Source organism: Oncorhynchus masou, chromosome 15, assembly GCF_036934945.1.
Source record: "Oncorhynchus masou masou isolate Uvic2021 chromosome 15, UVic_Omas_1.1, whole genome shotgun sequence".
NCBI classification, from domain to species: domain Eukaryota; kingdom Metazoa; phylum Chordata; class Actinopteri; order Salmoniformes; family Salmonidae; genus Oncorhynchus; species Oncorhynchus masou.
This window is the reverse complement of record NC_088226.1, coordinates 17503229-17517620: the sequence shown is the minus strand read 5'-3', so window position 1 is coordinate 17517620 and position 14392 is coordinate 17503229. Positions and strand designations below refer to the sequence as shown.

Sequence of the window (14392 nt, the reverse complement as noted above, 5' to 3'; positions counted from 1 at the left end):
CTTGGTTTCATCAGAACAGAGAATCTTGTTTCTCATAGTCTGACAGCCCTTTAGGTGCCTTTTGGCAAATTCCAAGTGGGTTGTCATGTGCCTTTAACTAAGGAATGGTTTCCGTTGAACCACTCTACCAAAAAGGCCTGATTGGTGGAGTGCTGCACAGATGGTTGTCATTCTGGAAGGTTCTCCCATCTCCACAGAGGAATTCTGACGCTCTGTCAGAGTGGCCATCAGGTACTTGGTCACCTCCCTGACCAAGGCCCTTCTCCCTCGATTGCTCAGTTTGGCCAGGCAGCCAGCTCTAGGACGACTCTTTGTGGTTCCAAGCTTCTTCCATTTAAGAATGATGGAGGCCACTGTGTTCTTGGGGACCTTCAATGCTGCAGACATTTTTTGGTATTCTTACCCAGATCTGTGCCTCAACACAATCCTGTCTTGAAGCTCTATGGACAATTCCTTCGACCTCGTGGCTTGGCTTTTGCTCTGACATGTATTGTCAACTGTGGGACCTTATATAGACAGGTGTGTGCCTTTCCAAATCATGTCCAATCAATTGAATTTACCACAGGTGGACTCCAATCAAGTAGTCGAAACATCTCAAGGATGATCCATGTGTAACGGCTTTCTTCTGTGGACGAAGGATCGGACCAAAGCGCAGCGTGGTTAGTGTTCAAAATGTTTAATTAACACAATTAACATGAACACTACAAAATACAAAACAACAAATGTGAAAAACCGAAACAGTCCTATCTGTTACATAGACACAAAGACAGAAGACAACCACCCACAAAACCCAACACAAAACAGGCTACCTAAATATGGTTCCCAATCAGAGACAATGACTAACACCTGCCTCTGATTGAGAACCATATCAGGCCAAACATAGAAATGGGAAAACTAGTCACAAAACATAGAATGCCCAATCAGCTCACGTCCTGACCAACACTAAAACAAAGAAAACACAAAAGAACTATGGTCAGAACGTGACAGTACCCCCCTCCCCCCCAAGTTGCGGACTCCGGCCGCAAAACCTGAACCTATAGGGGAGGGTCTGGGTGGGCATCTGTCCGCGGTGTCGGCTCTGGCGCAGGACGTGGACCCCACTCCACCCTAGACTTTGTCCGCTTTAGTCTCCTCCTAGGAACGGCGACCCTCGTCGCTGACCTCGGTTTGGCAACCCTACTAAAGGGTCCCACTGGACTAAACAAACTCCTCCGGACTAAGGAGCAGCTCCGGACTGAGGGGTAGCTCAGGACTGAGGGGTAGCTCAGGACTGAGGGGTAGCTCAGGACCGAGAGGTAGCTCAGGACCGAGGTAGCTCAGGACCGAGAGATAGCTCAGGCTGGTTGACGGCTCTGGCAGCTTCTGGCTGACTGACGGCTCTGGCAGATCCTGGCTGAGTGGCGGCTCTGGCAGATCCTGCCTGAATGGCGGCTCTGGCGGATCCTGGCTGACTGGCGGCTCTGGCGGCTCCTGGCTGACTGGCGGCTCCTGGCTGACTGGCGGCTCTGGCGGCTCCTGGCTGACTGGCGGCTCTGGCTGCTCCTGGCTGACTGGCGGCTCTGGCGGCTCCTTGCAGACTGGCGGCTCCTTGCAGACTGGCGGGAGACTCTAGCAGCTCTGGACAGGCGGGAGACTCTAGCAGCTCTGGACAGGTGGGAGACTCTAGCAGCTCTAGACAGGTGGGAGACTAGCAGCTCTGGACAGGCGGGAGACTCTAGCAGCTCTGGACAGGTGGGAGGCTCTAGCAGCTCTGGACAGGCGGGAGACTCTAGCAGCTCTGGACAGATGGGATAATCTAGCAGCTCTGGAGAGACGGGAGAATCTGGCGGCGCTGGAGAGGAGGAAGGCTCTACCAGCACTGGACAAGCGGGAGCACCTGTAGACAAAGGACGGAGAGACAGCCTGGTGCGAGGGGCTGCCACCGGAGGGCTGGTGCGTGGAGGTGGCACTGGATAGACCGAACCGTGCAGGTGCACTGGAGCTCTTGAGCACCCATCCTGCCCAACCTTACCTCGCTCGATGCCCACTCTAGCCCGGCCGATACGAGGAGCTGGAATGTACCGCACCGAGCTATGCACCCGCACTGGAGACACCGTGCACTCCACAGCATAACACAATGCCTGCCCGGTCTCTCTCGCTCTCCGGTAAGCACAGGAAGTTGGCGCAGGTCTCCTACCTTGCTTTGCCACACTCCCTGTGTGCCCCCCCAATACATTTTTCGGGCTTCCAGCCGCTCTGCCGTGCTAGCTCCTCATAATGCCGCCTCTCTGCTTTCGCTGCCTCCAGCTCCGCTTTGGGGCGTCGGTATTCCCCTGGCTGAGTCCAGGGTCCTTTGCCTTCCAGAATCTCCTCCCAAGTCCATTTCTCTAAATATTGCTGCCTCTCCTGCTGCTGCTGCTGCCTCTGCTGCTGCTGCTGCTGCTGCCTCTCCTGCTGCTGCTGCCTGTTACCACGCCGCTTGGTCCTTGGTTTCTGGGTGGTTCTGTAACGGCTTTCTTCTGTGGACGAAGGATCGGACCAAAGCGCAGCGTGGTTAGTGTTCAACATGTTTAATAAACACAATAAACGTGAACACTACAAAATACAAAACAACAAATGTGAAAAACCGAAACAGTCCTATCTGGTGCATAGACACAAAGACACGAGATAACCACCCACAAAACCCAACACAAAACAGGCTACCTAAATATGGTTCCCAATCAGAGACAATGACTAACACCTGCCTCTGATTGAGAACCATATCAGGCCAAACATAGAAATGGGAAAACTAGACACACAACATAGAATGCCCACTCAGCTCACGTCCTGACCAACACTAAAACAAAGAAAACACAAAAGAACTATGGTCAGAACGTGACACCATGGAAACAGGATGCACCTGAGCTTAATTTTGAGTTTCATACAAAGGGTCTGAATACATATGTAAATGAAGTATTTCAGTATTATTTTTTTAAATCAATTTGCAAAAATATCTAAAAACCTGTTTTCAATTTGTCATTATGGGGTATAGTGTATAGATTGTTGAGGACATTTTTTTATTCCATTTTAGAACAAGGCTGTAAACGTAACAAAATGTAGAAAAATGGAAGGTGTCTGAGTACTTTCCGAATGCACTGTATATACAGGTAACTGCCGAAATAAAGGTAACACCAACAATGTGGCCATGGCTGTATACCCGTACCTGCAATTTAAATAGTAGGCATTTGGGGTATGCAAAAAAATGACATTTTATAGCATGTGAAATATCAAAAATGTATGAATTAAATTCCAGGAAGTCATACTCATTTTGGCTTTTCATTTAGTAGAATTCGCTGCATACTATAGAGGAATATATTTGCCTTTTGAAACCCAGGTGTGTTTGACAACAGCTGTTAATCAGCTGATGGGACCAACTGTACCAAAATGAAGGAATGGCGAGAATCAACGTAATTGCGCATTAGATGACGCGTTGCAGTAGGATGAGCCGAGTATGCTGATATTTGTTGTTAACTGCATTTGTTTTTTACTAAACAGTACGTTCTAAATAGTATTCAGTACAATAACTACACATTATGCAGTTTAAGTAAGTAGTAGGTAAGTCAGACTTTGGACACGGCCAGTGTCTAAAGGCACCTGCATACTACGTTTGGTTTGCTCGTAGCAGAACTTGGCTAGGTGAAGTGAACATCTGTGCCTCACATACTCCCTTAACTAAATGTCTTAGCCGTTGGGGGGAATTGTTTTAAGATGGTCATACCATGGATCATTTAGCTCTTTGAATTTTAGGCCCGCTTTAGGTATTAAAAAAATACATTTAACAATTCTTTGAAAAAATATAGAATTTGCCCTTTACCTCTACAGCCCATAGAAACACATTGAATAACACATTAATAAATGTTAAAAATTAAATCAGAAGGAATAAGGTTCTGAAGTGTCTGTCCTATATTTAAGAGATATAAGAAAGTTCAGGAAACATTTGTGTCTTTTTTACACGTATTTAACCCCTCATTTTTGTTGGCACAAAACTACCTCCATACTTCTATTAATTTGTATGGGTTAAGGTCGTAGAGCAAAATAGAGAAAACATTATGTTCGCGAGAGTCTCCCTTTTCCATAGAGGGGTCATAATAGCTCATAATAGGTCAGATGCTACAAATGTTTTCGTGAGAAGGCCGATTTTTGTGATGACTCAAAATGATTAAAAGACCGTCGCTTGAATAACTAGATATGCATTCTATCGTTAATGCTGTCTTTGGTGTGCTTTGGCGTGCTTATCAAAACACAATTACCTTTTTTCCCACTCCTATCAATATATATTTTTTATTGAGTCATACAGAAGTAATACATTGCATGAAGTTTAAAATGCATTCTGTGTAATGTAATATATTTTAACATGATTCATTTTTATAAAATAATTTGATTAACAAAATATTTAATCAGTCATATATATATATATATATATATATATATATATATATATATATATATATATATATATATATATCAGATAACTTTAGAGTGGAGTGATACAGCAAATTACAGAAATAACACTTTTTTTGCATTCACATATATTGCTGTCCACCTGAAATCACATGATGTATCCATACCATATGCTTTAAACTCATTGCCTTTCCTTTTGGTCACAGAAAAAGCATCCCTGGAAGGTAACCTCTTTGAGACAGAGACATTACTCTGCTATGTCTACTTATCAGATGCAGGTCACCTGCTTGGGGGAACAGTTGGGAAATCTCCGGGCTGACCTGGTGCAACATTACAGCAATGAAGGTTCTGAAGCCCTGTGGTACTTTAATTTACTTACTTTGTTTTTATATGTTTTGCAGTAACAGCAGAATGTCGTCATCCTCCACCAGAACCACAACTGTGATCACTACGATGGAGTATGGGGAGGCTAGTCCGGACCTGAAGTGGGAAAACTGTTTGTGGACTTAAAATTGATTAAATGCTGTAGGTCCTGTAGCGGTGCAATCTTATTTGTCTTGCAGTAACATCGGTGGAAGTTCCTCCACCACAACCAAGACAGTGACCATGGTAGATAGAGGAGAATCAATGTGGTGGGAAAATATTTTAAATTAAATAGTTAATGAAACCATTTTTAAACATGAAAAATACAAGATATAGGTTTGTGACTCACCTTCTCTCCTGTTTGTGTTGCAGCAGTAGCAGCTCCACGGTGGTATCGGTGATAAAGGATATGGCGAGGTGTTCTCATGCCATACCTAGTCACACACCGAATGAGGTTCTAGTCATGGCAAGGGTCAACCCATCTAAATTAACTAATCAAGCTATTCTTTATCTCTACAAAAAATTAATTCCATTCATTTTCAAGATAAACCTGTTACATCTTAAACATAAGTGTGAGTTCTAGTGAATCTATTATAAAGGTATAATACTCAGGAAGCGTGATATACAGTGGGGCAAAAAAGTATTTAGTCAGCCACCAATTGTGCAAGTTCTCCCACTTAAAAAGATGAGAGGCCAGCATAGGTACACTTCAACTATGACAGACAAAATGAGAAGAAAATCCAGAAAATCACATTGTAGGATATTTAATGAATTTATTTGCAAATTATGGTGGAAAATAAATATTTGGTCACCTACAAACAAGTACTCTCACAGACCTGTAACTTCTTCTTTAAGAGGCTCCCCTGTCCTCCACTCATTACCTGTATTAATGGCACCTGTTTGAACTTGTTATCAGTATAAAAGACACCTGTCCACAACCTCAAACAGTCACACTCCAAACTCCACTATGGCCAAGACCAAAGAGCTGTCAAAGGACACCAGAAACAAAACTGTAGACCTGCACCAGGCTGGGAAGACTGAATCTGCAATAGGTAAGCCACTTGGTTTGAAGAAATCAACTGTTGGAGCAATTATTAGGAAATGGAAGACATACAAGACCACTGATAATCTCCCTCGATCTGGGGCTCCATGCAAGATCTCACCCCGTGGGGTCTAAATGATCAGAAGAACGGTGAGTAAAAATCCCAGAACCACACGGGGGGACCTAGTGAATGACCTGCAGAGAGATGGGACCAAAGTAACAAAGCCTACCATCAGTAACACACTATGCCGCCAGGGACTCAAATCCTGCAGTGCCAGACGTGTCCCCCTGCTTAAGCCAGTACATGTCCAGGCCCGTCTGAAGTTTACTAGAGAGCATTTGGATGATCCAGAAGAAGATTGGGAGAATGTCAAATGGTCAGATGAAACCAAAATAGAACTTTTTGGTAAAAACTCAACTTGTCGTGTTTGGAGGACAAAGAATGCTGAGTTGCATCCAAAGAACACCATACCTACTGTGAAGCATGGGGGTGGAAACATCATTCTTTGGGGCTGTTTTTCTGCAAAGGGACCAGGACGACTGATCCCTGTAAAGGAAAGAATGAATGGGGCCATGTATCATGAGATTTTGAGTGAAAACCTCCTTCCATCAGCAAGGGCATTGAAGATGAAACGTGGCTGGGTCTTTCAGCATGACAATGATCCCAAACACACCGCCCAGGCAACAAAGGAGTGGCTTCGTAAGAAGCATTTAAAGGTCCTGGAGTGCCCTAGCCAGTCTCCAGATCTCAACCCCATAGAAAATCTTTGGAGGGAGTTGAAAGTCCGTGTTGCCCAGCAACAGCCCCAAAACATCACTGCTCTAGAGATCTGCATGGAGGAATGGGCCAAAATAGCAGCAACAGTGTGTGAAAACCTTGTGAAGACTTACAGAGAATGTTTGACCTCTGTTATATACCCTTTGTTGGCAATGACAGAGTATTGAGATAAACTTTTGTTATTGACCAAATACTTATTTTCCACCATATTTTGCAAATAAATTCATTACAAATCCTACAATGTGATTTTCTGGATTTTTGTTTCTCATTTTGTCTGTCATAGTTGAAGTGTACCTATGATGAAAATTACAGGCCTCTCTCATTTTTTAAGTGGGAGAACTTGCACAATTAGTGGCTGACTACATACTTTTTTTGCCCCACTGTGTGCGTAAAAGTCCATTCAAATTCTTCCAATGATATTGTGAACCTAACAGTGCTGCTGGTGGTTGAAGGATTAAAATGATCAAATGACCTTGTCTGTGCTTACTGGTATCTTCATTCTGTATCTCAGAGCAAACATGTCTATAGTGCCATAGTACTAGAGTGTGCAATAAAGTATGTTATAACTAAGAATTGTAAAAACGACCATGAAATCACATACCTAGCAGGCAGTTGTGTAAAGTACCAAAGTCATGTGTTATCTGTACTTCTCTATATTTTAGACAGCTTTTACTTCACATTCCTAAAGAAAATAAGGTACTTTTTACTCCATACATTTTCCTTGACACCCAAAAACACTCATTAGATTTTGAATGCTTAGCAGGACTGGAAAATGGTCCAATTCACACTTATCAAGAGAACATCCCTGATCATCCCTACTGCTTCTGATCTTGCGGACTCATGAAGCACACATGGTTTGTTTGTAAATTATGTCAGTGTTGGAGCGTGCCTCTAATTATCCATAAATATAAAAGATAACAGAAATTGTGCCATCTGGTTTGCTTAAAATGAGCAATTTGAAATATATACTTTCGATACATTAGTATATTTAAAACCCAAAATATTTTACTCAAGTAGTATTTTACTGGGCGAAGTTCACTTTAGTCATTTTCTGCTAAGATAACTTTACTTTTACTCAAGTATGAAAATTGGGTACTTTTCCCCACCTCTGCTAGAAGGGAGGTGATGGTGATCACAAACAACATATGGGAGTGTGTGGGAGTCATCTTTTCTACAATCAAAATACTACAGTACCCATTTTACTACAGTGCTACCAGTATCTATACTACTTTCTCAGCTCTGTACACTTTATTTCTAATGAGTATAGTGGCGATACAGTAGTGTGCAATTGTGGTACAACATTCAGGGTGCAACATTCAGTCCTGACCTGTTACCAATGTTCTAGTAAAGAGAGTCATTTGCCACTCCGGTAGACAATATCATAATTCAGGATCATAATACAGGATGAGACAAAAGAAAGGAGAGATTTGGTGTTGCATTAGTTTCTTTAATAATGAATTCCAGTACATGGTTTTAGGAATTACATGTTATCAATAAGTGATTTTTCTGGAGGAAAGAAACTGGAATGGCACTCACTACAACACAGATCAGACGAGATAAAGTTTTCTATAAGTCCCTCAGTAACTTCACTGATCCCAACATACAGACATTTGCATAATAGCAAATCAGTCAAGTTGACCCCCAAAGAACATAACTCAAAAAGCACAAAAGGTATGAAAAACGTAAGAAAAGTGTAAGGAAAAACATATATATATATATAGTATTTATATAAAAAAAGGAATAATACTTAAGAGGTTAAAGGTATTTAGCTACTATCAGTACTGCGGCTGCTGCTGCCACCACTGCTGCTGCTGCTGCTGCTCATGTCTGATCTCTCTCTTTTGTGAATTTGCTCGTGTGCTTTGAGATGGCCTGACTGGCTGAAGTTCTTCCCACACTGGAGGCAGGCGAAAGGTCTCTCCCCAGTGTGGATTTGCTGGTGTGCTTTAAGATGTCCCAAACGGCCAAAGCTCTTACCACACTGTGTGCAGCCGAATGGCCTCACCCCGGAATGTATCTTCTCGTGTGTTTTGAGGACCCCCGAGTTGCTGAATGTCTTCCCGCACTGAGAGCAGCAGTACGGTTTCTCACCGGTGTGAATCTGCAGGTGGTTGTGGTAGCTCATTTCCTTGGTGAAGCTCTTCCCACAGTGTTGGCAGCAGAAAGGCCTCTCTCCGGTGTGGCTTAGCTGGTGGGCTTTGAGCTCCTTGGACTGCCCAAAGCTCTTCCCACACTGAAGGCAACAGAAGGGCTTCTCGCCGGTGTGTAGCCGCTGGTGTGAGCGGAGGTCATCTGCTTTGGTGAAGCCCTTGGGGCAGTGGGCACAGATGTAGGGTTTCTGACCCGTGTGAATGAGCTGGTGCCTCTTCAGGTTCCCTGCCTGGCCGAAGCTCTTGCCGCACTGCGAGCAGGTATACGGCCTCTCTCCTGTGTGAATGCGCTGGTGTGTTTTGAGGTTCCCCAGAGTGCTGAAATTCTTCCCACACTGGGTGCAAGAGAAAGGCTTCTCCCCACTGAGGTTACGAGGTTTGCGTGGGGTTGTGCTATGCCCTTTCGTGCTTGTGTGCCCTGGGCCTTTGCCAGCATGGGTAGACTGCAGCTCGTAGAGGCCTCCTGCGCCAGGGAACTCGTTGTCCAGTCTATGGCCTTCCATGACCCCATCATGGCTGAGCTTGTTTAGCTCGGTCCGGAGCTCGGCCATGTGGATAGACTCTAGGCTCATTTCTGTCTTGATGTGGCTGGACATCAGGTTGGGCTCGTACTCAGTCTTGATGGCCCCGAGCTCGGTGGTGTAATAACACTGCAGGTCAGCGTGCTGCTCCGACCTGATGTAGTCCAGGCTGTCGGACACGTGGGTGATGTAGTCGAACACCAGGCTGGGCTCGTAGTGAGACTTCATAGAATACGAGTCGCTCTCGTACTCAGAGCTGTGGAAGCAGTGGAGGTCGTGGACATGGTGCTCAGACTTGATGTAGTCCAACCCACTGATCTCCATCTTGATCTGTTCGTGGCCCAACTCCGCTGTGCTCAGTGGCTGGATCTCTGACAGGTCCACGGTGCGGATGGGGTCCAGGTCGTCTGCGGGCTCAGTCTTCACGCAGGGCAGCATGATCATGGGCTCTGCGATCTCTGCCGCTAGCGTGCCGAGTGTGGGCGTACTGCAGTCGGACGAGAGCAGGTGGAGGGTTGGCGAGGTGCACTCAGGCCGAAGTGGATCCAGCGGTGGCGAGCCACACTCTGATGCATGCAGCGTGTCAAGTCCTAGCGTAATGCACTCTGTCTCTAACTCTGCCATGGCTGCAGAGTCCTTATGCACCCGTCTCCAGTTAGTCCAGTAATGGATCAAAGAATAGCACTACTTTGCCCAGAAAAGAGCCTTGGTCCACTTGAGTGTCCCTCTGACAGTACAGCTTGTTCTGATGCCAAGCCTTCTTCCTTGGGTTAGGAGCAAAACCTATCTTTGAAGCCCCTGGAATGAAAGACGACAAGGGATATGAAATAATTCAGTTAAAAAAATATAACCCATTGTCTTCTACAGGCCTCACTTCAATTAGAATATAGCAGGGGTAATGTAACTGATAGGCCTAGTAGGGAAAGTAATACAAAAATAACAGGTCTGTCAACTCATAATAACATTGGCTTATTATTACAAATAAAACAAGCACACATAATACTAAAAAGATAACTACACAGACTCACAATAACTAGTGACAAGCAAGCTATATGTATGAGAAAACACACAGATGTTCAATGACAATAGAGATGTGCAAACTTCGAGAACTGTTTTGTATTTTGTATCTCGAAAAGTTTTAATGATGGCTGGTGAGAAGTTGGCAGCCAAACGTCCTGAAATAGTTTTGGCTACTTCTAAGTTCACAACATTCATGCTCGTCAATTCGATGACTATACAATAACTCGCCTTGAAATCTAAATATCACATGGCACCAAAATTAAGGACTTTAGTGTAAACCTCAACAAGAGTGTTCATGCAATACCTGCATGTTCTGACCAACTAGGCAGAATGACAAACCAGCCACGCACATAATGCACTAGTTGGCTGCAAGAATCTGGCGGTGATTTTTTCCTCTCACCCAGTTGGTTGAGGATGGCAATATGCAAGCTATTGGGTGACATATGAAGCGCTTACAACCAGCACAAACTTTTCGGAGAGGGGATTTTTTTCACCAGCCAACTCTTTGCATAATTTTAAAAATGCATATTTCAGTTTACCAGCTGACTACCATCGTACAAAGACAGGGCAAGATGCCATTTCTAGCTAACTAGCTAGCCAGTGGCCATCTTGTTTATCGCTAACGTCGATGCTGCTAGCTAGATAGCTAGCTTTACAGATGCGTCTAACTAGCTCGATGACATGTAGCTAGGAAGGAAAGTGAGGCGGCTATACTGTACTGTTACTAGCTACTTTTTTAATTCACTTTGAGCGTGCATCCTGAACCCTTGCAGGTAGTACTAGGCAAGTGTCGCTAAACTAAATAAATTGTGTCGAATTACGAAACCTGTGTTGGGCCATGCACATTCACACACTGGCATATGAGAAAGTGGTGGAAAAAGAAGGAAATCAGTATAAAAAAACAGCTAGCAATAGCTACCTGCGGTTTCTCCGATTCATGGCTTTTTTAGGCTTCGGCTCGCTGTCGCCAAAGTTGCTTGGCTTCAAACTGAACCGGACCCGCCACGTCCACCTCGACCAAGCAACTCTGCAGCCTCCGTATTGCTTTCTCCTTTCTTTTCCTTACTCCCTCTTTCCTCTCCTCCCTCTCCCCCTCTCTCTCATTGACTAATTCTGCTTCGTTTTCACTCCCTTGACGCTTTCCCCGATGTTTCTGCTGTGCACTTCCGTCGTCTGATGGAAATGCGCGCGCAGCATGCGTTCATCTCGCTTCATATATTGCGATCAATCGGTGGGACTCGCAACATTGTATCATTCTCTCCACTGATCTATGGACTCGGCTCGTAAACGCAGTTGTAAATCAATCAGAGTATTGTCAATGACCAGCCCTGTCAGAGACCACTCTTGTAAAACGTCCAGGCTACATCATAGGCCAGGCTAGTGCTTGCAAAAACACAGTTACAGACATATAGACAGTAACTGAACTGTAGAGGAACGTCTTTGATTTTATTTTTTCCAATAACGTATGTATAACATATTTGAACTATTCATGTAACTTGACATAAACTCAAAGTATAGCAGTAGTTCAATAGTGTCTAACTTGCACTTTGTGTTGCAGTACTTCTCTCTATTTCTACTTCACTCCACTATTTATTGTTCAAATGACATTTTCACTCTCCAGGTGTGTATATATACCCATGGTAAATAAAAGCAACACATGACCACATGTTTACATTACATAGACATTAGAGTTGGTACTAATAACTGGGTCCCTGACTTGAGTCAGAATCTGATGCAGCTTCTTTTTTTTATCACCTGGACCAGCCTTAAATGTCTGCACACATCCCTGCTGAGAAGACAAGCACTAAGACCCCACTGACGCCAGCTACCTAAAATCACGAGACTCAGACATGAGACACTTTTCACGAGTTTTACCTGCTTGGCTTATATTGGTAATATAGGGTGCACAACCAACCAAATATACTATCTGATCAATTATTGTAAGTGCCAGGGAGAAAAGAAGGACCAGCAGGACTGTGGCCTTCGATGATTACAGTTGTGCACTTGTAATTTAAACCATTTAAATAATGTTTCTCTGTATCCTGACCTGACATATAGAAACACTTGATATAGCCTACAATAAAATAGCCTGCTGCCATGAGACAAGGCAGTATGGGAGAAACTATCACTTTAACAAAATATAAATGTTCAATAAAGGATTGTATCATTTTTGTTTCATGGTATGATTTAAAGCAGCGATTCACAACTGGTGGGTCCCGAACCAAATTTGGGTCGCAGGAGGTTTCGAATGGGTCTTGGGTCTCTGAGTCCAAAAACATATGTATTTAAAAAAAAAAAAAACATACCAGTCTGAACATAAACGACTTACACCAGGTAGAAAGTGTGAAGAAATTATAATGAACTTGCATTTTTTAAAATTATTTAATCTCTGAAAATGTTTTCTTCTATCACAGTATTTTAAATATAGAGCTATTAGCAGTGCTATTTTGATTGATGTTGTGCTCTCAAACCAGTGATTTAATTATTGACAATGAAAGAGGTGGGAATGTTGTTCCCATGTCATATAATTGCTACATTTACTATCAATATAGCGTAACAAATAGTTTTCCAGATTGTATTTTGGCAATTATTTTTCGCAATGTGAATATTGAGACAAGCTGGATGAGAACCACTGATTTAAAGTGATAGTCTACTCAAAATACAACAATTAACATGATTTCCCACGTACCTTGGCTATTATTGATTCACCAAGACAGTTGTTGTACATACATGTCACATACCTGGGTTCATCATAACCATGTGTGTACACCACCAATCAGTAATGTCCCAGAGCATTTATTGGCCGTTTTTTATTAACAACACTTAAAGGATTTTCAGACTGGAAGCGATGGGACGGAGTGGAGTTCGCCCAAATAGAGCAGATTCTTATTTTCTCCGCTGAGTGGCTTTCACGTGCACGAGCACCGTCGCCTTCTCCCCATCGAAAGAATTCCGCCCACCGCCATTATAAATGAATGCTAAACTCTGCTATCGCTTCCTGTCTAAACACAATACCAGAATATTACTTTATTTTCAGGTTTACCTTAAGATGTATGAGGAAAATGGCCTCCCAATCCACATTTAGATAGTAATTGCTCACCAAATGACTTGGAAATTATTTTGAATAACAAGAGAAATTAAATACATCTCATTGGATTACATCCAAGTTTCAAATTAAATAAAATGTTATTGGTCACATACACATGGTTAGCAGATGTTATTGCAAGTGTAGCAAAATGTTTGTGCTTCTAGTTCAGACAGTGCAGCAATATCTAACAATTCCACAACAAATACCTAATACACACAAATCTAAGTAAAGGAATGTTCTTTATATAAGAACGACAGAGCGGCATAGGCTGAGATTCAATAGATAGATAGAATACAGTATATACAGTTGAAGTTGGAAGTTTACATACACTTAGGTCGGTGACATTAAAACTTGTTTTCTTGTTAACAAACTATAGTTTTGGCAAGTCGGTTGGGACATCTACTTTGTACATGACACAAGTAAACTAACCAACAATTGTTACCAGACAGATCATTTCACTTATAATTCACTATATCACAATTCCAGTGGGGCAGAAGTTTACATACGCTAAATTGACTGTGCCTTTAAACAGCTTGGAAAAATCCAGAAAATGATGTCATGGCTTTAGATGCTTCTGATAGGCTAATTGTAATAATTTGAGTCAATTGGAGGTGTACCTGTGGATGTATTTCAAGGCCTACCTTCAAACTCAGTGCCTCTTTGCTTGACATCATGGGAAAATCAAAAGAAATCAGAAAAAAAATGTAGACCTCCACAAGTCTGGTTCATCCTTGGGAGCAATTTCCAAATGCCTGAAGGTACTACGGTCATCTGTACAAACAATAGTACGCAAGTATAAATACCATGTCATACCGCTCAGGAAGGAGACGCGTTCAGTCTCCGAGAGATGAACGTACTTTGGTGCGAAAAGTACAAATCAATCCCAGAACAACAGCAAAGGACCTTGTGAAGATGCTGGAGGAAACAGGTATAAAAGTATCTATATCCACAGTAAAACGAGTCCTATATCAACATAACCTGAAAGGGCGCTCAGCAAGGAAGAAGCTACTG

The 14392-nt window shown here is 43.1% G+C and overlaps 1 protein-coding gene across 1 annotated transcript; it reads right to left on the bottom strand.

Moving 5' to 3' along the window:
* Nucleotides 1–8035: 8035 nt before the first annotated feature.
* Nucleotides 8036–11566, bottom strand: LOC135555793 (gastrula zinc finger protein XlCGF57.1-like). Its single transcript, XM_064988528.1, has 2 exons — nucleotides 11213–11566; nucleotides 8036–10071 (listed from the first exon to the last, which is right to left on the bottom strand). Exon 2 carries the CDS (start codon nucleotides 9895–9897, stop codon nucleotides 8368–8370), a length of 1530 nt encoding a protein of 509 aa, XP_064844600.1. The 5' UTR covers nucleotides 9898–10071; nucleotides 11213–11566; the 3' UTR covers nucleotides 8036–8367.
* Nucleotides 11567–14392: the final 2826 nt, after the last annotated feature.